At 39.7% G+C, this 21,863-nt stretch overlaps 1 protein-coding gene and 1 long non-coding RNA gene across 2 annotated transcripts; one reads left to right on the forward strand and one right to left on the reverse strand.

Annotated features, from left to right (window-relative positions):
• The first annotated feature begins 3,936 nt into the window (after positions 1-3,936).
• LOC113458693 (uncharacterized) lies at positions 3,937-15,978 on the forward strand. The gene is made up of 3 exons (XR_012582405.1): positions 3,937-4,148; positions 12,458-12,585; positions 14,101-15,978. It is a non-coding gene; the product is annotated as an uncharacterized LOC113458693 (long non-coding RNA).
• Positions 15,979-16,453: 475 nt separating this feature from the next.
• On the reverse strand, positions 16,454-20,186 carry SNAI2 (snail family transcriptional repressor 2). Its single transcript, XM_005479284.4, has 3 exons — positions 19,790-20,186; positions 18,679-19,224; positions 16,454-17,734 (listed from the first exon to the last, which is right to left on the reverse strand). The coding sequence occupies exons 1-3, from the start codon at positions 19,866-19,868 to the stop codon at positions 17,553-17,555; spliced, it is 807 nt and encodes a 268-aa protein (XP_005479341.1). The 5' UTR covers positions 19,869-20,186; the 3' UTR covers positions 16,454-17,552.
• Positions 20,187-21,863: the final 1,677 nt, after the last annotated feature.

A 21,863-nucleotide genomic window follows, 5' to 3' on the forward strand; every position in this document is an offset into this window, starting at 1 on the left:
ATCATACCATATCTAGTCATCCTCACCATCTGATGCAATTTAAAGAAAAGAAAAAAGACCATTAAATATAGTTAACACAGCTTGGCTCTGTCTTCTTGTTGCTCCCCTACAGGCAATGGAAAAGGAGCCCAGAAAACAATTTGTTTATTATAAGCAGGTCAGTCCTTGGGGGGATTCATGGAATCACGCAGTGGGAGAGGACAATCATGGCACTGAAATGGTGGGTAATTTTATTTGTTCCACTTGATGGTCACAGTGGCATCATGCTGGCCAATTACTCTTGAGTCAGCAGGTTTCAGAGGTTAAGACCCCCTTGTGGGTTGCAGCACTGCAGGCAAAGTATTCAGGCCAGATTGAAACCGTTTCAACAGCAGAGACGCCAGCCGCCTTCTCCCTTGGAGTTCTCCTTTTTCAACTGTGTACGAGACATACATGTGATAAAATAGGCATGTCTCTAGCATCGAGACAGCTTAATTATTGAGAGTGGAAAAAATGCCAACTTCAGATAAAGAAAGGAAGAAAATCAGCCAGGGAGACAGGCTATGCCGAGGAGGCATGAAGCGAACAAATATTGCAAACTTCGACACCAGGTTCCAAAGGAAAGATCATGTCTGGGAATAATCCTCATGCCAATAGTCTACTAGTGTTTCAAGGCTGCTGAACCTTTAACAATTTCATCACATTTTTCTCCAGTGGAAATGTTTCAAGCTACTTCTTCAGTGATCTGTAATTCTGAGGGGAAAAACAGCAGCAAAGCATTTGCTTTACCAGTAGAACCTGCCACAAGTGATTGGGCAGAGGCGGATATGAAAATCAAGAGAGCAGAAATAATGTGTGCGAGGGGATTGGGCAGGAGAGTTGTCCAGGACAGGCTGAAATTGTTCCATTAGGCTTAGATGAAATTCATTAAGTGACTCACATTTCATTTGGATTGGGGTATGGGAAGCAAGGAAGTGGCATTTTATCCTCTTAATGATAATACTACTGTTATGATCTCAGAAACAGGGGAGGCTTCTCAGGCTTAAGTTCTGTTGTGTATGTGACATTTCAGGCTTAAAACATCTCAAGTGTATATTTCCTGTCAGAAATATTATGCTGTGAGAGCTATTCAATTTCTGAAGGATTCACTGGAGAATTAAGACCCATGCTTTAATGTTTTTTTGGCTAACATTATGCCAGTTTGCAGTTTCTGGAAAACATCTCAAGAATCTCAGAACCAAGACATAGATGTATTATTATGATTAATAGTGGTGCTAATTTATCCAGAGCCTACTCTTGAGAGACGGAAATGATCAGTGGGACTCTGATGTCTTGCTCCACAGAACTGGATCGATGACTTTTTAAGCTTAATATAAAAGTCAGGCTATTTGAATTTGCAGAAAACATTGGCATGTAGTGGAATGAGACCGAATGTATATAATCAGGATTTTATTTTTTAATAATTTTCTTATGAGGAGTAATTTTTCCTTCTTCAGCAATAGAAAATTATGAGAAAACTTTGATTATGACAAATCTTGCAACTAACTTTTTCAGATTAAAATACATGTTGATCTGTGAAATGCTGGTGCATTGCTTTTTTTTGGAAGTGGAAGATATTTCTCAGTGAAAGGAGGAATACAAAACAGGAAGTTTTTCTAATCCTCTTTATTCCTCTAGTACCACTTTATACGACACAAACACAGGAAAAGTCTCACAATGGAAAGTCCTCACACTATGACTGTAGAAAGCCGTGTGTCTGGGCATCAAAAGTGAAGCAAATCTCAAACTCTTGTAAATCAGGTACTTTTTACACTGCAGTGATTTCAACAGTGGCAGAAAGTTAAACACATACTTGCTTAAGCTGCTTTCTAAGCTCTAGTGGCTCTGAGCGTTCAGTCATTGTTACAGATGTCTAATGAACAAAGGGCATGTGAGACTTCATTAAAAAAAATTAAGATAATAACTTTAACATCTTAACAATTATCTATTTAGCAGCCCGGGAATCTTTCTATTTGAAAGTTCAGAATGTGAAACAGAACCCATGAAAAAGCTCAGAACCAGTCTTTTCCAGTTCTGTTTTGCTGCTTGAGCTACACATTCACTTCTCCTGCCCAAACAGTTGTCAATTAACCCCTGCACGACACACGCAGAGGCAGAGTCTGTACAGTTTGGAGTTACAGTTCCTAATCTGAGCTGTATCTAAAACACTACTCCATCTTCCAGATTTTACTCCTGCCTATTTTACAACCTTGGATTCCAAAACAGGGAAGATGTTAGACAAAGAACAAATTGGCCTGAAGAAAGAGCTCTGGGAGGAGGGAAACTAGACAGTTTCTCTTTCCACTGCCATTAATAAAATACTAAATAGGATATGTACTTTTTATTCTTTACACTAGTGGAACAAGTGATATTCCTAAGAACAGTATAATTTCTTTGGTTTAATTGAGTACATTGTTTTATTAAATGTGCATGGTTACAATATCATGTTTTAGAGGTGATTGTCAGTGATTGTATAGAGCTTGTTGTGCTTTGGATACCTGGGAAAAAAATAAGGTATAATTAACTGTAAATACTCAAGTTCATTTTAATGGCCAACATTTTCCACTTTGGTTGAGGAAGCTCTGTTTATGAGACAAAAGACCTGAAGGAATAACTGATACATGATACATACAGCAAATTTGTAAATCAATAAAAGAAGGAATGGGGATGCCTTGCTGCTCTACTGAAACAGGCTTAAATAGATTGTGTACCAAATTATAATAAAAGATGAGTAGTGAATTTGCCTAATTTACCCAAATCAGGATTAGAAATTTAATTAATCTCTTTTAATGGTTTTTACCATAAATAAATCTTAATCAGAAATAAAACATGAGAATATTTTTTTAATGACAGTAATCCATATTTCAACATCCAGCTGGCTGTCTATTTCCAATGCTTGTTTAGTAATCTTGCCTAATATTATGATTTTTTCTGGGACTTGAAGGATGGGATGACAAGAAATATGTCAATGAGCCATAGAAAGAAAAAAATGCACTTGTTTGTGGGATTTCCAATCTTCTCATACATTTCTCCTGAAAGATTCTGTAAGATTTTATCATTTACATCACCAAAATGAAATAGCATCTGTTGTAATTAAATACACTAAGAACATTCCAGGCAACCATGAAATAAATGTCTGTGCAAAAGTAATTTTTACAAAATTATATACTGTACAAATTATTGGGGTAAAATATGTCACACAGAAAAGATATTTCAGCCCTTAGGTGTATTCGTGAATATGCAGAAACAACCTCAGATGTGGAGAGTCTCAGCAATTTGTTGTAAACATGTGTCCTTGTGTATGGATTTTCATGTATGTACAGGTATAGATTGATAAAGATCTACTGAACTAAATGCTTCAGGGGAAAACAATTCAGGACTTTAATAAATTTCCCTTGGAAGACTTATTTCTGAGACTTCTTGAAGTCAGGTTGATAACATATGGAATAGCCCATCTCCTACACATCTCAGACAAACCTGCCCCTAGACCCCTCTGTAAATGTCACTTACAAGGGACTTCACCACTATGACAATAAAAAGAATAAGAAATCTTGCCTTGCAAATTAAAACCTCCGTGAATAGCTGGCAAAGGAGAAAATACATGATTAGTCATTGTTGAAATGCCTCTTCATGTGAGGGGAAAGCACATGATTTCACATCCAGTCACACTGCTGCCACACACACCCATCAACTCTGTTGTACCTCAATAGAGTGAAAACAAGGCTAGAATTTAGAAGGGTTCAGTAACTTGAATTAAGACCATAACTGAATTTGAAGTTCCATGGCTAGAACAATAAACACATTTCATAAATCTGATCCAAAGAAATTTAATTTTTCTCTAGGGCTTTTTTGTTCACATGAAAGTATAATGCCCCCCCCCAACTTTCCTTTTTATTACTTTTTTTTAACCATAGAATTGCAGACTTCTTGGTGATGGAAGGCATATCATATCTGGAGATTGTTTCATTGAGGCCCCTGTTCAAGCATGGTCACCTAGAGGTTTCCCAAGACTCTATCCAGGCAGAATTTTAATGTCTCCAAGGTTGAACACTCCACAGCCTCTCTGAGCAACCTGTTCCAGTGTCAGTGTTGGATTCAAATTATATCTTTACAGCTGCCTGCAATAAAAGGTAAGGAGGTATAAGACAATATTTACAGGTGTCTAGAAAGAACTCATTCCCTTGCACCAATTCATGCCCTGCTGTGAGCATTTGTATCTGGTTAGTCCTGGGAACTTCCTGGATTAGACATCACCCATTTGGTCAAATCTGAATCAGTTTTTCCCCTTCAAGTGGTCCAACCACTTCTGCAAGTTATCCAGGTGAAAAAAGAAAAAAAAAAGGAGGTTGGACTCTGACTCATATGCATCAAACCAGGCACAGTCCAGGGAGATGGATTTAAGCCTGTTGTGCATGATAGGAGGGTTTGAATGTGAATTTAAAGATTGATCTCCTTGATGGCACCTTCCAAATTTGCTTTTCAAGCTGGCATGCACAAGGTTAGGTTTTAGGTAGACCAGCATTTAAGTGTGGTTTTCTTCCTAAAAGCTTCTGAAAGCCTTTTTAAAATAGCAGTAGAGAGGTGGAAAGGTTTTGCTGTTAAGTCACTGCCTGCAATTCTCTTCAGGGTCTGCTCTACTGTGAGTTTTCCACATAAAATTTGCAGAATGACAGCTACCTGTGGAATGGAGCAGCCTGAGGGACAGGCCACAGGGACAGATGCAGATCTCCTACTGTCCTTTCTCTGAAACATGGAACATGTTGCAAACCACACTGTTTCCACACTGCCGTTGGAAAATTCTTTCTTGACAGAAACATTTTTGACCTTTGGCCTATAGGAAGTAGATATAAAATAAAATTTGGAATACAATGGCTCCAACTAGACTCTGGAGCAAATTCCCATGTTACAGTGGTTGTTGTCCCCTACTGCAGGAGAGGAAATGCACCTTGTTTTATATGCCCAAGATTTCCCCTGTAGCAAAGTGAGATGGCTCACTAACATTTTGTCCTGACACTCAGTGCGAGTGTAACCAGATGTGTACCTAGAGACTGGGACACTGGTGTACACAGAGAATGCATCCACCCTGTCCTGTGGCTACAGCCTTGAGAATTGGCTTTCCTGTTAGCCATTACCCTCTGACCTTTCCAGCATTTTTCTGGCCTGTTCTGCAGGCACTGCCTAGTGGGGAGCCAGAAGAGAGAAGACTGTGGCTATTCACTGGAACCTGGTGCTTTGAAAACTCCAGCATAAAACTAGCTCTGCACTTGGCAGCTGAATACTGATTGTGTGCCTTATGGGGTGAGAGGTTATAATTCACAGCTCCTGGGATGAGGTGTGGATGAAGAAGGATTGAATTTGTGATGATTATCCTTTGAATGCGTAAGAACAGTTTTATCTCAGAGTTATCTCTCTTAAAAGGTGAACAGGAGAGCTTCATGACTCAGATTCCCCTTTTTCAGAGCATCTGTATAGAGGTAGGATTTTTCTATTGATCTTGGTTTTCCAGAGGGTTTCAGAGTGTTTAGAAAATGTAAAACTTCATAGTTTCATGTGAATTCTTGCTTCGGTGTAGATTGGGAATAGGTCTGATGTGATGCTGTGAGTGCTCTGCACAGCTGTATTGCTCACACCTGGTAAGACCAGTGTTTCCTGAATGCATCAGATTTCCTGAGCACACATGATATATTAATGTACACAGGAAGATACCTGGCTCTTTACTTTGCTCTGCTGCGGCTTGCTGAACATATAGGAGAAATCCAACCCCAAAACCTCTGTGTCCCAACTTAATTTCATCTAGAGAAAGAGGATAATGCAGGTGCAAGGTAAACCTACACAGGGACATTGTAGTTATGTGCTGCCATTAAAGAGACAGGGAAAAGTCTGAGTAAAAACAAAAACTGCCTGTATTCCATAAGCATTGGGAAGATTTCTTGACTAATATGGCAACTATGGGCCAGCATACTGGCTCTGGAAGCCAGTCCACAGGCTGGTTCATTGAGCCATGCTTTTTATGTGGCTCAGAAACAGGAACTGAATAGAGGGGGGTAATGGAAACAACATTTTTTTTTCAGTGTCGAGAATCTCAGAAACCTTCCAAGGAGATGCTACTCCCAGTGAAAGTTTTCTGTTTTTATAAATGTAATCCAGTAGGCTGTTGCCTGCAACACTAAGAAAAAAGATCACATTAAGTGGTGAAGATCTACACTATGGTATTCTCCCATGCTTTCATTCCTTGCTTTGGTCAGCCAGAGAACAGGTTTCTCTGGTAATATTTGTCATGTCCTTGGGGACTGTCCCCATTGAAGCCTTTCTGAAGGAAGCAGTGCCAATATTTCTCTTTTAGAATTGTCTGCCATTGCAGTCTGTTTTTCAGCTGCATGAAGGTGACTAAAAATCTACTGGTTACACTTGATTGCTGTCAAAAGTATTTTTTTCTGGGTAACTATGGGAACAAGAGACGCTGTGTAGGTTTATTTTCAATGAAAAGTAAGATTTTGGAACAGAGAAAACGGAAATGTGCCTCATATTAGTAATACTGCTCAAAAAATAAAGTATCATTTACAGTGTCATTTTAATTCTATCTCTGCTTAGGTACAGAAAATGTTTCCATGTATATGTCTGTATATATGTACTCGCATTTGTATGTATGCATGCACATGTATGTCTAAAAGGACTTGTTTAACTTGAAAGAAATGGGAAATGTAGCATAGCTGGAAAAGATTAAAACAGATGAGTCTAGGTGGACCAGAAAACATATTGCACTGATAAGGATTTTTTGTTTTTAATTCAATCCTACCATAAAGTAATTTATTACCCATCGCTTGTTTTTCTAGAAAGGCCAGTGCAGCACCATTTGCTGTCTGATTGACAATGTAACTCTCTTTTTACAACTTGTAATTTAAAACAGGAAGGCTGCCATTCACATCAGTTAAGAGTCTACATTTTAGATTACCTTGAAAGGTTCATCTTTGGCATAATTTACTGGGAGGTTCAAATAGCTAAAACCAAAATGCAGCATTCCTAGCTCAGCATAGTCCATGCAAATGTAGTGACATGCAAAATCTAAATCAGGAGTAATTAAAGAAAAGCATTTCACTTCAACTCTACATTTCCAAAAACTTATTAGTTTTCCCTTCAAAGAGCAGAAGAAATTGTCATTTTATATTCCTCAACTGCAACAGTACAGACTCTGCAAGCCTGGCTTGTCACCTGATCACACATTGAAATCTACAGCTAATCAGTACTGGTTGAACCAGGAAAGGTCACAGCAATCCTGCTGAACTATTACCGAGGTGTTACAAGACATGGACATTATTCATCCTCACTAAAACCAGGCAAGGAATAAATAAAATGAAAGCAAAAGGATTAACTCTTGTATATTTGCTGTAATATTACCATGAGTCGATCTGTTTCCAGCCCTTCTTCTGCCATTAAATGAACATTTTCTGACCCTAATTCCTATTACAAGCCACATCAAAATCCTACCACTTTAGCATTAATGTCTGGGCTATACTTTAGGCCAAATCCTGGGAGCAAGGTGTGTAAGCTGTACTGTCCTTAGGCTCAGATCAGATCTGTGTCAGGAACTTTTTCCAAGACTGTAGCACTGATGTTTTCATGCTTTCTTCTCTCTCTTTTTTCTTTTTTTCTTCAACACTTCTGTATTGACTAAAGCTGAAGTCTAGTGGCATGATATTGGCTTGTAAGTTGCTCCTGTGCTTGGGCAACCAGGAGAAGAACTGCTGAGCACTTTGTCATTATGAGTTGTGTATGCGCTGGTGGAGTTTGCTGCACAGTTACATCAGCAAAATCTCCTGGAGGGAAGGATTGTTTTTGGATACTTCACTGAAATATTGGCCTGCTTTTTTTCCCAGCTGCACCAGATCAGACCGTGATGGCTCCTGGCAATGTGTTAGGCACTACTACCAGAGATTTAAAGAGCATGAGAATAAGGCTAAAGGACAAGAGTGGCTCTGTTTCAAGGGAGGAGAGAGTCCTGCTCCTAGAGAGTTTGACTTGGTCATAACCTGCCAGTGAAGGAGCAATACAAATGCATGGTTCGACTTTACGTAGCACTCCTTCAAAATATGTCTTCCTTCTTTCAAAATGAGGGACTGCATGGATAACGTACTTAAGTGTTCATCTGTGTAGGTAATATACACTGTAATTTTTGTTATGTGCTCCTAAGAAAAGTACAATGCCAGATTCTAAGATCTTTCTCAGACAAAAAGATCTCTTATGTTTAGGAACAAAGCAATGTGAGTAAGAGAAGATTATCTGGACTGGAAGTCCTTAAAACTGTTTCCTGTTTAAAGGGGGGGACAAAAATGACTCATATGATGGTAACATATTTGTGATTTTACAAATGCTGCAGAACAGATCCTTCCTCTCCATTAGTGACCTAAGAAGCAAGCAGGCATTTACTTTAAGAGCTATAACATGCCTTGTCACAGTGTCAAAGCAGCAAGCATTGTACATGCAGCAGTTCCCTTCTTAAACATATCAGCCTAAAGTGCAAAGAGAAGAGCCATTATTTCAGGTTGTCCTCCAGAGGTCTCTTGTGAAATTTTTACCTTTTATTTTAAACAGGGAGATAGAAACAGGGTGAAAAGGCATTTACCAAAATGTCATGATCTAACCCCAGGCAGCGACTAAGTACCACACCAACTGTTTTCTCATTTCCCTGCAAGCCTGGTGGGATGGGGAAGAGAATCAGGAAAAGGTAGTACTCTTGGTGGGCAAGAACAGTTTGGTAATTCAAACAGGGTTTAAAACCTGGTGAAAAGTAAAGAGAGAAAGATAGAGAGAGGAATAAAACCCAAGAGAAATGAGTGACACATGATAAAATTGTTCACCACCTGCTGACCAATGTCCAGCCAGTTCCTGAGCTATGACTGGCATTTCCCAGCCAATGCCCCCATTTATATATTGGGAATGCTGTACTGTGGGAAGGAATATTCCTTTGGCCAGTTCAGGTAAGTTGTCCTGGCTGTGCTCCCTCCTGTCTTTTTGTGCAGCTGCTTGCTGGCAGAGCATGGGAGGCTGAAAAATCCTTGATATAAAGTAAGCACTACTTAGCAACAACAACAGTGTGTTATCAACATCGTTCTCATCATAGATCCAAAACAGAGCACTTTAACAACTACTAAGAAGGAAATTAATTATCTCCCAGCTGAAACCAGGACACAAAAATGAACAGAAAAACTTTCTCAAACATACAGAGACTCTGATTTAATATCATGTCTGCAAGTTATCTGAAAAATGGTGAGGAATTATACTTTCAAAAATTACTTGTACTTGGCCTTAATAATAAGTTCATATTGTGCATACCTTCTATTAGTATGTAACATAAAGACCAAGGAGAAAGATGTTAAAAAGGCTGTAAATTTACAAGCTCAGAATTGCAACCTCATCATTGTTAGCACAGTGACATAAAAACTGTAGCATTGCAGGAAAAAGGCAGGAATGCATTACAGAAAATTCTAATTCTTCTTTACCCTGGGCAACTGTAAAGGAAGAAAAAAGGGATTTACTAGAAGAAAGAATCCATAGAGCTCTAAATAGGTCATTTTTTTAGAAAGAACAAGATATCTAGGCTTGCAAACTTCTGGCTATGCTCCTTTCTTAGCACTACATAGCTTAACAAATACATGTGATGCAGTATATGGCGTTGGACTGCAGCAAGGGATTATTCCATTTATGTCAGCAAATGTCCATGGAGATTCAAAATAGGGGTAAATGCAAAGGTCAAGGTGAGAAAACCACTGTATGGGACAATCCCGGATGCCTTGTGCATAGAATTGCTTCCACCAGAATGGCACACATAGACATAAAAATTTTAGGAGCTTTCTATCATGATTGTCAAAATAACTCAGTTTCCTTCAGAGATCTATGCCATTTTGGTAAAAAGGAAGTATACTCTTTTTTTTTTAACTGGAAAAGAATCATATATTTGAGACACCTGTTTTCAAAAGCTGAAAAACAATGGAATTTTTGTTTTTGGTTAGAAGTTTTAGGCTAACTTGAAAACTAACCAGCATTGTAGCAGGTCTGTTTCATAAAATATTTCCCCAACTTTAATTCTCATATTTAATTTTACTTGCTTTTATATAGATACAAAAATATATATAGTTTATCATGATTTTGATTGTTCCTGTTCTCAGTAATTTCCACATGTGCAATTTAAAAAAAATCTACTAAAGCCTTAGTTCTGGCTATATTTTGTGGCAATAAGAGCAATGATGAGACATACCTGATTCATCAGATGAATCTTGAGTCAAAATTTCTTCTCAAAGCTAAGCCATGCTGAATTTTTGAGTTTTTCCTGGTACAGAAGACTTACCTGGCAGATTATTTGTAATTTATATTTACTGCTTGTAAATATCTACTAACTACCATTCTCCAATGTTCTCCTATTAATTGAAGGCTGACATCTCAACAGCCCCTGGGACCTTTTTTGTCCTATCTTTGTTCCCAGAACCCCTGTTGCCCTGTCAGTGTGACAAGGTGACGTATTTGTCTGTGGAACAACAAAGCATTTGGGTTCAAATACTCAGGAGCAGCTCTCAGTCATCTGCTGTGACCACCAGACTACAGCCATGACTTTCAAACCTCTGAAAAAGATCCCTGGGAAATGCAATTATTGGCAATTGCAACTATTTTTTTTTTCTGCCAATGGTTGGAAAAGTGGGGACAAAGAGAGGTGGACCAATTTCTTGAAACTATGTAGGAGCAGAAAGCCATTTTCCAAATAAAAAATTATTTTTCTGTCATTAAGTGAGAGCTGTCAAAAAATCCTGACAGTTTTTGAGGGTTGGCCTTGCCCAGTCAGAACTAGTTAGGATCTGGGCTGAGTTGCCAAGCTGTTTTAAAAACACCACGAAATGTCCATCACGAGTCACAAGATTATTTTTTCAATTTCCTTAGGACATAGCAACCTGGCCTGGTTTCATGTATTACAGATGAATAGTGAATACTTTGCTATAAATCTTGGTGAACTGTCTTGCAAAATATCTTTTTATAATGCTTAAAAATGTAAAAAATTAATGACTGAATGCCAAATACAATGAAGCTTTAACTGAGATGAGGGGATTTTTATTAGTCTTTTATGCATAATATTATTACTTTGAGTTGCTGATTGTTTTTCATTCAATTTTTACTGAAGTTACTTAATAACTGTCACTTTTCATTCTTCTAACTCTTTATTCATTGTCAGCTCTGGATGATCTGCCAGCCCACATGAGAGGGCAGGTTACATTCAAAAGAATTTTCTTTGGTTTAGGGACATGTGCAAAATTGGCACTAATTGCAGTGCAACTTTATACTTTAACTGCTTCTTATTAGCGACTTAGCAGATGTCTGATGGTACTCAGATGTTCAGAGCCTGTACTGGGAGCCCACTGGACTCAGTGAGATGTGGGCACTTATCTGAGAGGGATCTGTGAGACCAAGCTCAGGTCATGCCTTTGGAAAGGTGTGGAGAGGTGATGGTCAGGGGCTGCTGCCGTTTTATGGCCCAGCGCAGAACATTTGTTGGTCATACCTGTGCCTAGGGCTGTGCAGGAGCCACAGCAATGCCCACATCTCCCTAGCATTAAAAGATGATGAAAAAATCCATGATCCCCTGACTCTGACTCCTTTGACACATCTGGGAAGGAGATGATTCCTATGCAAGGCAGAGAAAGCAGTAATGGAATGGGCTAAAACATGACAGGTAAGGAGAATGTAGGGGCTTTGCAAAGTGAAGATTGGCTTTCTGTAGCCTCCCCTTGGTTTGGCAAAAGGCTCTGTTTTATAGGATAAGTAAAATAAAGATAAACTTCCAGGAAGCTATTCTGATCCAGATCGTGTGGCATTATCAGTCATTCCTAAGCCAGGTGGAGGGACAAACGGCTTGAAGAACACCCTCCTTGGACTTTGTCCTGCTAGACAGCACCCTTGTGTTTGCATTTATTGAGGGGTGCTCTAGCAACAAAATAAGGCACCTCTCTGAGGTATTTTCTGAAGTAGATTCTCCAAGCCAGGGCTGAAGTCAAAGGATTTGTGTGTTCGAATGTGCAGCTCTATGTCTATTTGTGTGAAAAAAGGTGTGAATATCAGCATGTACCTCCATTGCTTTTTCAAGTTTACAGAGTGAAGGTTACTAAAAATATTGGAAACATGTGAATTTGAGCTGGTATTCATGTGATTCCTGTTTTCCATGTCTACTTTTGAAAAAAAAATTGAAAATTTGATTGTATAACTGAAAGATATAAAAGGTCTTTTATTCCTTCTTAGGAAGGGCTGCCTGTGACCTTTATCCTTGCAGCTACTTAGTGCATGCACTGGACAGGAGAAGAAAGAGATACACAAACAAGGGATGGGAATATTTGATACCCAGGTAAAAGATGGAGTGACAGATATAACAGAAGCCAACTGTTGCATAACTTTTTTCTTGCAGAGATGTGACGAGAACAAAAGGAGGAGGACCATGAATGAGCACTTATTTATGTTTTTGTACCCAAAATGATGAGCGCATCAGAAGAAAAAAAAAGTTGCTTTGAATGGCATTCTTGAAGTATTGGAAAGGTAATGAAGAGGAACAAGGTGACCAAACTGCCAGACATGTTAAAGCAGCACCATTATGCACTTGTTAATTATTATTTTTTTAAAAATCTCTAGTTTGGTTAGGCTGAGGCACCCTTATGCTGCAGTCTGCAATTCTTGCTGTCTCTGGAAAACACAGTCCCACACTCCAAAACCTGCAAGGTTCCTGGGGACTTTGGATGTATTTAAAATGAATGAAAGCTTTTGGGAAAAAGCAACAGAGAATGCAAGCATCGTATTTGTTTCTTTTCTACTGCTTTGGCTGTTCCCACAAATTTTATGCATCCTGTCAGCCTCCCAAGAGAAACTCAATGGTATTTCCACCTCCCCTCAGTAGTGATGCAGCCCATCTGCAGCACCATTTCCAGTTGTGTTCTCACCAGTACAAGGCTGACACCAGAATACCAGAGTCCAGGGAAGGATGACAGAGGGAATTAAGAGATTGGAGCACCTCTCGTATTGGAATCACTGAGGCAGCTTGAAAAGAAAAAAGCTCAAGTAGGATCTTATTAATGTGTATAAATTCCTCATGTGAGGGAGTGAAGAATACAGTCAGACTCTTAATGCTGCCCAGTGACAGGACAAGAGGCAGTGCACACCATCTGTAGTGCAGAAAATTCCATTTAAATGAAAGAAAAACCCCTTTGGTACTGTAAGTGTGACTGAACACTGGCACAGGTTGCCCAGAGAGGTCATGGAGTCTCCATTCTTTGAGATATCAAAGCCCCATCTGAACACAGTCCTGGGTAATCTGCTCTCCTTACCCTGCTTTGAACAGGGGGCTGGGACTAGTCAATATGCAAAGGCGATTTCCCACCTCAATCATTCCATGATCTGTGATTCACTTGAAAAAATCTGTTTTTATTTCTTGCAGTTATTTTATTTCTTGCAATTATACGATATATTCAGGTTGGAGTACACTTCTCCCCTTCTACTCCTCACGTTTCTGTGAACCAGAGTTATAATTCTCATAATCAAACTTTTAGAACACCTGCTTTAAAGAGACAAAACTCAGCACTTGGGATGGCTAGTAAAACCCATTATTTCCAAAGCAACAATACTCATAACTGAAAATGTCTTTTTTTAAAAAAAAAAAAAGTTTTCAAATTAAATATTGATTTATTTTGTGACAAGGGAAATCAGCTGTAGCAGAAGACATCAGAATTAAATTACCAGGTTTCCCATTGTTTTCTTTTCAATTGAAATTGTGGAATCTTTACAGTGTTTCATTTTTATATGACTTTATGGGGCTAACAGTAATAGGCCCTGAGTTTGCTCAATGACAACAGGAACCATAATAATCCAAATAATAGAGAGAAATACAGAAGAAAGATTTCATGGTGCCTTAATCTGAGAGGCACTTCTTTTAACCCTTTGGTGAGTGTATAACATGCTTTTCCTTACTCTGCAGTACATGGTAAGATAATTGCAGTGCTTTGAGCCTAAAAGTGTACTTTGTTCTTCTTCACTTCATGCACATCTCCCTTCATTCTGCAGGCTCTGAAATGAAAAGCATGCCCAAATGGAAGCAAGGGAAGAAAGACATGGAAAGCAAAGTGAATCAATTATTGCCTTCAGCCTTGAGAAATTAATATATTTAACTTGTAACTTCACAAGTGTTGAGGTGGTTTCACTTTTCTCTGAACACTGAAAGAACATTGAAAGCAAGTTGATAGAAGATAGTAAAGGAAGGACCTGGAGCACATATTGTTCAAAAAGTAAAATAGAAGTGAAAAATTTCAGAAAAGAGGCACTCAAGATATTCTGAGTACAGGGACCATGTTTTCCTAAGAAAGATTTTAAAAATTTAAAAGAGTATTTTGATATAGAATAAGAGATGTGTTGTGAAAAATGTTGCAATGGCCTAAGAGGTTCAATGGGAAGATTGACCTTGCAGGGAACTTCTCCAGTGTGTGTTGAGAAAGTCATAGCTCAGAACAGAATTCAATTTACATTGATAAATAGCTTGTGCAGGTGCAGAAGGGCATTTCTAAGGTAATGAGGTAAAACTATTAATGGAATATGTTTTAGAGAAAGTCTTGACAGGGAATAGAAAGCAGTCACACAGGAAAAGCAGAGAAATTTAGCTGCTTGGGAAGTTTATGCTGCAACTGGACAGAGCGCTGGGATCTGTGATAGAGTGTTCTGTTTCAATTACAAAGATGAGCCAAAAGAGCTTCTAGCCTTTCCCATCTTTGTGTTTTATGAGTACAGGTGTTACAGGCATGCAAAGTAGCATATCTTAATTGTCATCTCCAAATCAGACCAGTTCCACTTGTGTTTGGTTTAGCATACTGTATTTTGATGAAGTTTTCATCTCATTTCCCTTGAGGACTGCAGTAGCATTTCCACTCACTCAAGAAGTCAAGCTCTTGTACTGTTTAATTTACTTTGGGTGTAGAGAATTTAAAGTGTGAATTAAAACAATGGAAACATCTTTGTGGCACAGCACAGGAGAGCAAACCTAGAACAGTACAAATAGGTATTGACTGCCAGGGCTTTACTCATACTCCAGTAAACTTTGCTCTGGGAAGAAGGAGCTGCACAAAGAGCTGCTGGAGCCTACAAACTTCAAAGCGAATGACATGGAAGTGCAAATCAATAGAGAAACCACATGAAACTTTTCAAGGGTATTTGATGCCTTCATGTGTTCATTTTGAAATGTTACCTCACAAATTCCCACTAACCCTATCTTTCTTGAACTCACCAGCTATTTCCTGAAAAAAAACCCTAGCAGCTCCTAGGGAATCATAATTTTAATGCTTGGAGAATATGAAAGCTTCACTTGAGCTTCATTTTTCAGTATCATGCTTTCTGTGGAGAAAAGGTGCAAAACTTCCCCCTATTGCCTGCATTATTCCAGTGCAGTCCTGCTGAATCCCTCCTCCAGAACTGGGCTGGAGGAGACAGAAAGCATATATGATCTATTGCATTATTTTGCTGAAGCGTACATTTTTTTCAAGAAATGTTCACCTTGCCTTTTCACATCAGTAACATTCTTGGTAAATTGTTGGAATTTAATTTTTGCTATTACTTGTTCTGGTTGGTACCCTCATGTAGATATGGGGGTCTTCAGACTGGATGTCAGCTGGTGCTTGCCTGTTCTCTAGCTTTGTACTTTGCTAAAAGTTGAAAATAGGGTTGTTTCCCAGCAGTCAGTAATGATGAGATGTGATTTGTTGAAGTTGTAATACTTTCATGCAGGTCAGACCTTGGAGTACTTAGTCAAATCACCTGAAGGAAGACGATTTCTACTTCTTATTACGAAATAATTTCTTTCCTCTGATATATTAGCTGATATACACTTGTGATGCATTCTCTTGACAGTTCTGATATGTAATACATTTTAATAAAATCTCTTTAATCATCTTGAAATTGCCAAATAAAGTATATTATAATGTGACTTGGCTACTACTTTAAAAGAGCATCATGCAAAGAGTGTTGATCTCCTGTAAGGCTCCACTGACTTCAATGAATTTTGGATCAGGCCTGTATTCCCTCATGTGAAAGTCTGAGGGAAAGTACTACAAGGCCTCTCTAATAGCACCCTTTCCTCTGTTAAAATGCTTTGCTCTTAAATGTTTTTGATAAAATATATTTCACAATGTTGTCAAGTGTTGTAAGTAGGAGAAAAGTAAGTGTTTTAGAACATTGATTAGAGAAATGCACTGTCAGGTTTAAAGTATTTTAAAATGCAATGTATATATTCCTTTCTAAGGTTTAGAACTTGTGGAGTCAGTCTTCACATCTGCAATTCACTTTAATCTTCATTTGATCATGTAGAGACATTCACATTTTTCTGTGTTCCAAAGAGTGTACACAGTTGTTTAATCAGAACAAACAACAGAAATCTTACTTAAAAATGTTTATTGTAAAAAAGTGGCTAGAAAACAACATCAATTTCACTTCACACTTTCTTCAAGTTATCTATAGATGCTGCTATGGGCAACAATTTGCTTTCAGTCATAACACATTCAATCATATAAAAATAAAAATATTTACATTATGTAGACATATTTTACAAAATCATCAATAAAAAAGGCACTTGGAGGGGTAATGCTGAAAATATTGCATTTCCTTTGTGCATTAAAAAAAATAATTGTAAAACTCCCATGGATCCCCTCTCTTGCACTTATTCCCGTTTTTTTAAAACAAAAATGAAGTTTAGATGAACTATTCCATATTAAAGTATGGTCAAGCATGCACCAGGAATGTTTGAAGCTACAGTATTACCTTTTATTTATTTATTTATTTTTAAGGCACATGCAGTTAATTTGTGGCTTTAAATTTTTTCGTACATTCTCTTATACTTTCTTCCCTCTTTTAGTTATGCAGTTTTAAAGCATTTCAGGTCATTAATGAAGGCCTTGGCTCCTAATAAAATAAAAAAACACAGCAATGAATAATATTAAACATTTACTAAGTAAACTTGGAATACTTTTTAAGGCACCTGAGATAAATGGTGTCTAGCAAAATTCACTTGGGTAGTATTTTCATTAAACTTTCCACTTAAAATACTGTTTCTTTGGTTGAAATGGCTTGGCAGGAATGTAATGTTAACTTTGAAGCCTTTTCTAAGCAAGAAAAGACGACCTACATTTGGCTTCATCCATAAAGAAAGCTGATAATGCTTCTTCCTTTAGATCTACTTGAAATGTCATGCGTGGCGTCTTACCCCCATTTCAGAATTCACACTTAAGAATGCAAATGTATGGCAGAACAGAAACTACTTAAAGCTCATTTCTACTGACATTCTAAGTTCTTCCACTTGTTTATTTGTTTGCTTGTTTGGTGGTGTGTTGGTTTGTTGGTTTGGTTTCTTTGTTTTTTGGTTTGCTTATTTATTTTTGGCTGAAAGGTAGACGAGAAAACGCCTTTGGATTTCCACTTATCATTTAGAACTGAAGTTAAGAAATGCATCAAGTCCAGGTAAACATTGACTGCATGACTCAGTGTGCTACACAGCAGCCAGATTCCTCATGTTTGTGCAGAAGAGACATTCTGGAGAAAGTTTTGGAGCAATTTTTGCACTGGTATTTCTTCACATCTGAGTGGGTCTGCAGATGAGCCCTCAGATTGGATCTGTCTGCAAAAGCCCTGTTGCAGTGAGGACAGGAAAATGGCTTCTCTCCTACAAAGGAAACATCAAGAGAAAATAGGATAAATCTTAAAAAAAAAAGAAAAAAAAAAGGTAGATGTTTGGGACAGGTAAAACTTGCTTTTTTCCTAAGAAAAAAAGAACAAACAGAAATGACTTGTTATAAGAAAAAAAAGAGTCTAGTAATAAGTTAATCAGGCCACAGATACAGCAGCTTTCAGCACTGCTGGCTCTTTTGCAGAATCCCAGTCTATCGAGAATATGTTGTAAAGTGCAGTCTGAAAACAAGCTGCTGACACTGTCTGCATCTACAGGTGCATGCAATACCTTTAGACTGGGCTCAATCCAAAATTTTCAAACATTTTCATAGAACATTTTCTGCTTAGACTCTGTGAATTACTGGGGAACAAGGGCTTTGTGTGAAAAGCAGCAAACAGCAGTACAGACATTACATTGCACCCAGTGTTATACTCAAAACCCATTTTTGCCTCAATAGAAAAAACCCAACCACGTTGCTGATGATGGGTTTCTAACTGGAGGTAGTGCATGCAAAACCTGCCAGCTGCTTAAGGAGTCAGAAGGCAGCCCCTCATGCATTGCCTGTTTTTGCTGCCTGATTTCAGAGTCAGCTGGAGCCTTCTCAAAGTTAGCAATTTCCTGAAAGTTAACATAAAATCCTTAAAGCAAAAGCTTCAGCTAGTGAAATTTGTCTAAAACATCCTAAAATTATCAAGGAAGCAATGCTGATTGATGCCAGTATCTGGCCTGCAGTTATGGCACCATGCTAAACCCCCCTCCCCACTCCCACCTTCCTCCTCTCCCTGCAAGAGGAAGAATTTAGCCTTTCAATGATTCATTTCAAATTCTGTGGTTGCATTTCAAGATTAGTTGAGAAACTATGCTGGTTTTTCCACCTGTGGAGAAAAATGGCAAAAAAGGCATCCCGATGTTACTGCAAATGTAACACTTGCTCTTACCAGTGTGAGTTCTAATATGTCCTTGAAGTAGCCAGGGTCTAGAGAACGCCTTGCCGCAGATCTTGCAGACACAAGGTAGCGTGTGGGTCCTGATGTGCATCTTAAGCGCTCCCAGGCTGACATACTCCTTGTCACAGTACTTGCAGCTGAAGGATTTCCTAGACTGGGCATCACAGTGCAGCTGCTTGTGTTTGGCCAACCCAGAGAAAGTCGAATAGGTCTTGTTGCACAAACTGCACTGGAACTTTTCGGCTTCGATTGCATGAGGGTCTGAAAGCTTTGACTGGATTCTCTCCTCTTCATCGCTGATGGGGCTTTCTGAGCCGCTGTGATCTTTGGAGGAGGTGTCAGAAGGTGGAGGTGGGCTCACTCTTCCCAAAGATGAGGGGTATCCAGAGAGTGGAGAGAGGTCACTGGGTAGTGGAGACGGTAGCAGCCCGGTTGTAGTCCACACAGTGATGGGGTTGTAAGCTACTGAGCTCAGGATCTCTGGCTGTGGGATGATAGGGACTGGGTAGCTTTCGTACAGGTATGGGGATATAATCACTGGAGAGAGAAGAACATTTTCAGGTAAGAGAACCAAAGTGTATTTCAAAAAGCAGGAAAATTTAGACTTTGAGGATTAAAAGCTGCACAAACGAAACACTCAGTAGGGTAATCTGAATATAAGGGGGATTCAGGAAGTACTGTTTCATACATATGTTCTGATGGGTAGAGACAGAGCCCTTGAACAGGCAAGCTGCAGCTGGAGAGTCCCTCCAAGGCAGCATGCTGCTTCTAAATCTGTGCAGCCTGACACAATGAAGCAGTGAAACTTCCTGAAGAATTTGAATAAAAGTTTCAATTCCACCACTAACAGATAAAGGACAGGGAAACTCCAAATGCTTTCTAAGTAACTTGAGTTCAAGTGGACGAGCAAACTTTCACGATTCATTCTGGTCAGCACTGACATATTTCTCAAAACTCCCTCCTTGTAAGCGAGAGAAAATAGAGCCAGCAATGAGCTAACCCGTGCCCTGCAGCCTGCGAGCAATCCCACCCTCCTCAACACTGCCACGCCACGACCGCAGCCTCAGAAGCGACGTGGTGGCACCCGATCTCCTCCTGTTACCTGTGTGAGTGTCCAGCTCGCTGTAGTTCGGCTTCTTGGATGAATTGAAATGCTTCTTGACCAGGAAGGAGCGTGGCATTTTGGAGGCAGGCTTTGTGCTTCTCGCAGACTCGGTGTGCTGCCGGGGGCTGTGGCGGTCCGGGGGCGCAGCGCAGGCACTCGCGGGGTCACTGCGGGCGCATCGGTCCCGATCCCGCTCCCGTTCCCGCTCCCAGCGTCCCTACGGCGCTGCCGGCCCCGCGCAGCCCATCCACTCCCGCCCGTGCAGCGGCACTGCCGAGGCGCCTTGAAAAGTGCTGTAAATACCCACGAGTCAGGTGCAGGGGGGAAGGGTTTTCCGCTCCTCCAATCGCTTCGGGATGTTCTCAAGCACTTTTCCAAAGAGGCTGTTTTTCTGGGAGGGCTCTGGCGCTGCTGGCTCAGGGATCCAATCCCACTCGGAGGGCTTGGTTCAGGTTTCAGCTCCTCCCGCTGGAGACAGCTGTGAACGGGGGAGAGAGCTCTAGCAGAGCGCGTTGCCCTGCTCCGAAGTGGGGGGATGCGGCTCTGTACAACTTCAGCCTACAAAATGTATTGTTCAAAATTCTTGAAAATAAAGGTCAGTTTACTGATTCAGCTGAAATATATTTTCCTTTCTGACAGAGACCTGGATAAGTAATAGGCACTGAAACTTCCTTCTTCCTCCCACTCTTTTTTGCCCCTTCTCCCCTTTTCCCCCTCTTTTCTTTTTCCTCTCCCTCTTCCCCCCCTCCTCCCCCATTTTCTTATTTTCTTATTTTTTATTCTTCTTTCTCTTTTTGTTTTTGTTTTAACGAATCTGGTTTCCAGATGTTTGATATGAGAATTACAGTGGGACAAACTGTTCACTAAGAGAAGAAGGGGTAAATACACACACACACACACACACACAAGACACTACAAGATACAAAGTTGGCCGGCAGACCTAATGGGAGGCTTTGAACTGAGTGTGTGCCTGCTCCATTCGGGAGCTGCCTTTGAATTGTGCTTAGGGGAGGCTGGAGACGAGCAGGCTGCCTCCCTGACCTGCACCCTTTCAGGCACAAGGACCAGACAGATACTGCAAGAGAGTTCAAGGAGATGGAGAAGCCTTGGGAGCATTTTATTTCAGAGGAGAGTGATAGTCTTTATACAATATGCATACTGCTTCAGACGGCTCATATGAAGAATATTTTCTCTTTTGCTTTAAAAATCTGCAGAATGCAAAACCTCGACCTTTCCTTCCTTGGGAGTAGTTATGTCACTCTTTTGCCTATGCTCTTAGGACACTGCCAAGGAAATTTTCCTAATTATCCAAAGCAGTTAAAAGATGCATAGATAAGCAAACCCCCCAAAATTATAGACTGGGTAATCTAAATGTCTCTTAAATGCCCTTCTCCATTAGTATATTTTAGGACCTCTTGATTTCCTATGAAGGTTTAATCTATGTTATGTATTTCATTTAAGATGAAAGTCTCTTAAATGTGCCACAGAGTGTTCTGGTTATCTAGATTGATTTAGAGGAGATATTTAGTCACAGATAGGTTTTTTAATTTTAAAATATTTGCATTTTGGAAATATGGACAGCTGAGCGCTGTTAAATTTCTAACACAAATTACACTCTGATTGACTCTTGGTCTGCCCTCCCCACCCCTTCCCCCCCTGGTTGTGCGTTACCTCCACCTGCCTGGGCACATACCGGCATGCCGTGCTGGTGTGACGCTGGAGCTCTCTCTTCTCTTGGCAGGAGGTGTGTAGGGTGTTCTACAGAGACCACCCCAGCCCGTTTCTGCAGCAGGTGTTGGAATAAATGTGAAGGTAAAGAAAAAAAAAAAGTCGAATGGGTGTGTTAAGACATGCAAGAGCAAAGTGCTTTGTCAAGCTGCATGACTTCTTAATCTTGGGGAATACCAAAACAAGTGCAGGGAAAAGTTAGCCATTTTCAAGAACTGATTTAAAAAAGTCATCTGTTCATCATCTGACTCTTGTGTCTGTTAATGAAAGGTGCCATATGAATTTCCAAGTGGCAGGGAACATACCCAGGCTGTGGGAGGAAAGGGAAAGTGGCAAAGAAAGG

This window comes from Zonotrichia albicollis, chromosome 1 (assembly GCF_047830755.1).
Source record: "Zonotrichia albicollis isolate bZonAlb1 chromosome 1, bZonAlb1.hap1, whole genome shotgun sequence".
Lineage (NCBI taxonomy): Eukaryota > Metazoa > Chordata > Aves > Passeriformes > Passerellidae > Zonotrichia > Zonotrichia albicollis.

What these genes read in the sequence shown, in the direction of transcription:
- SNAI2 (XM_005479284.4), bottom strand. Translation starts at nt 19,868, where the DNA reads ATGCCACGCTCCTTCCTGGTCAAGAAGCATTTCAATTCATCCAAGAAG. An exon ending in CGAGCTGGACACTCACACAG is followed by an intron (nt 19,225 to 19,789) that starts GTAACAGGAGGA and finishes TTCTCTCTCCAG; the next exon opens with TGATTATATCCCCATACCTG. An exon ending in ACATATTAGAACTCACACTG is followed by an intron (nt 17,735 to 18,678) that starts GTAAGAGCAAGT and finishes TTTCCTTTGTAG; the next exon opens with GAGAGAAGCCATTTTCCTGT.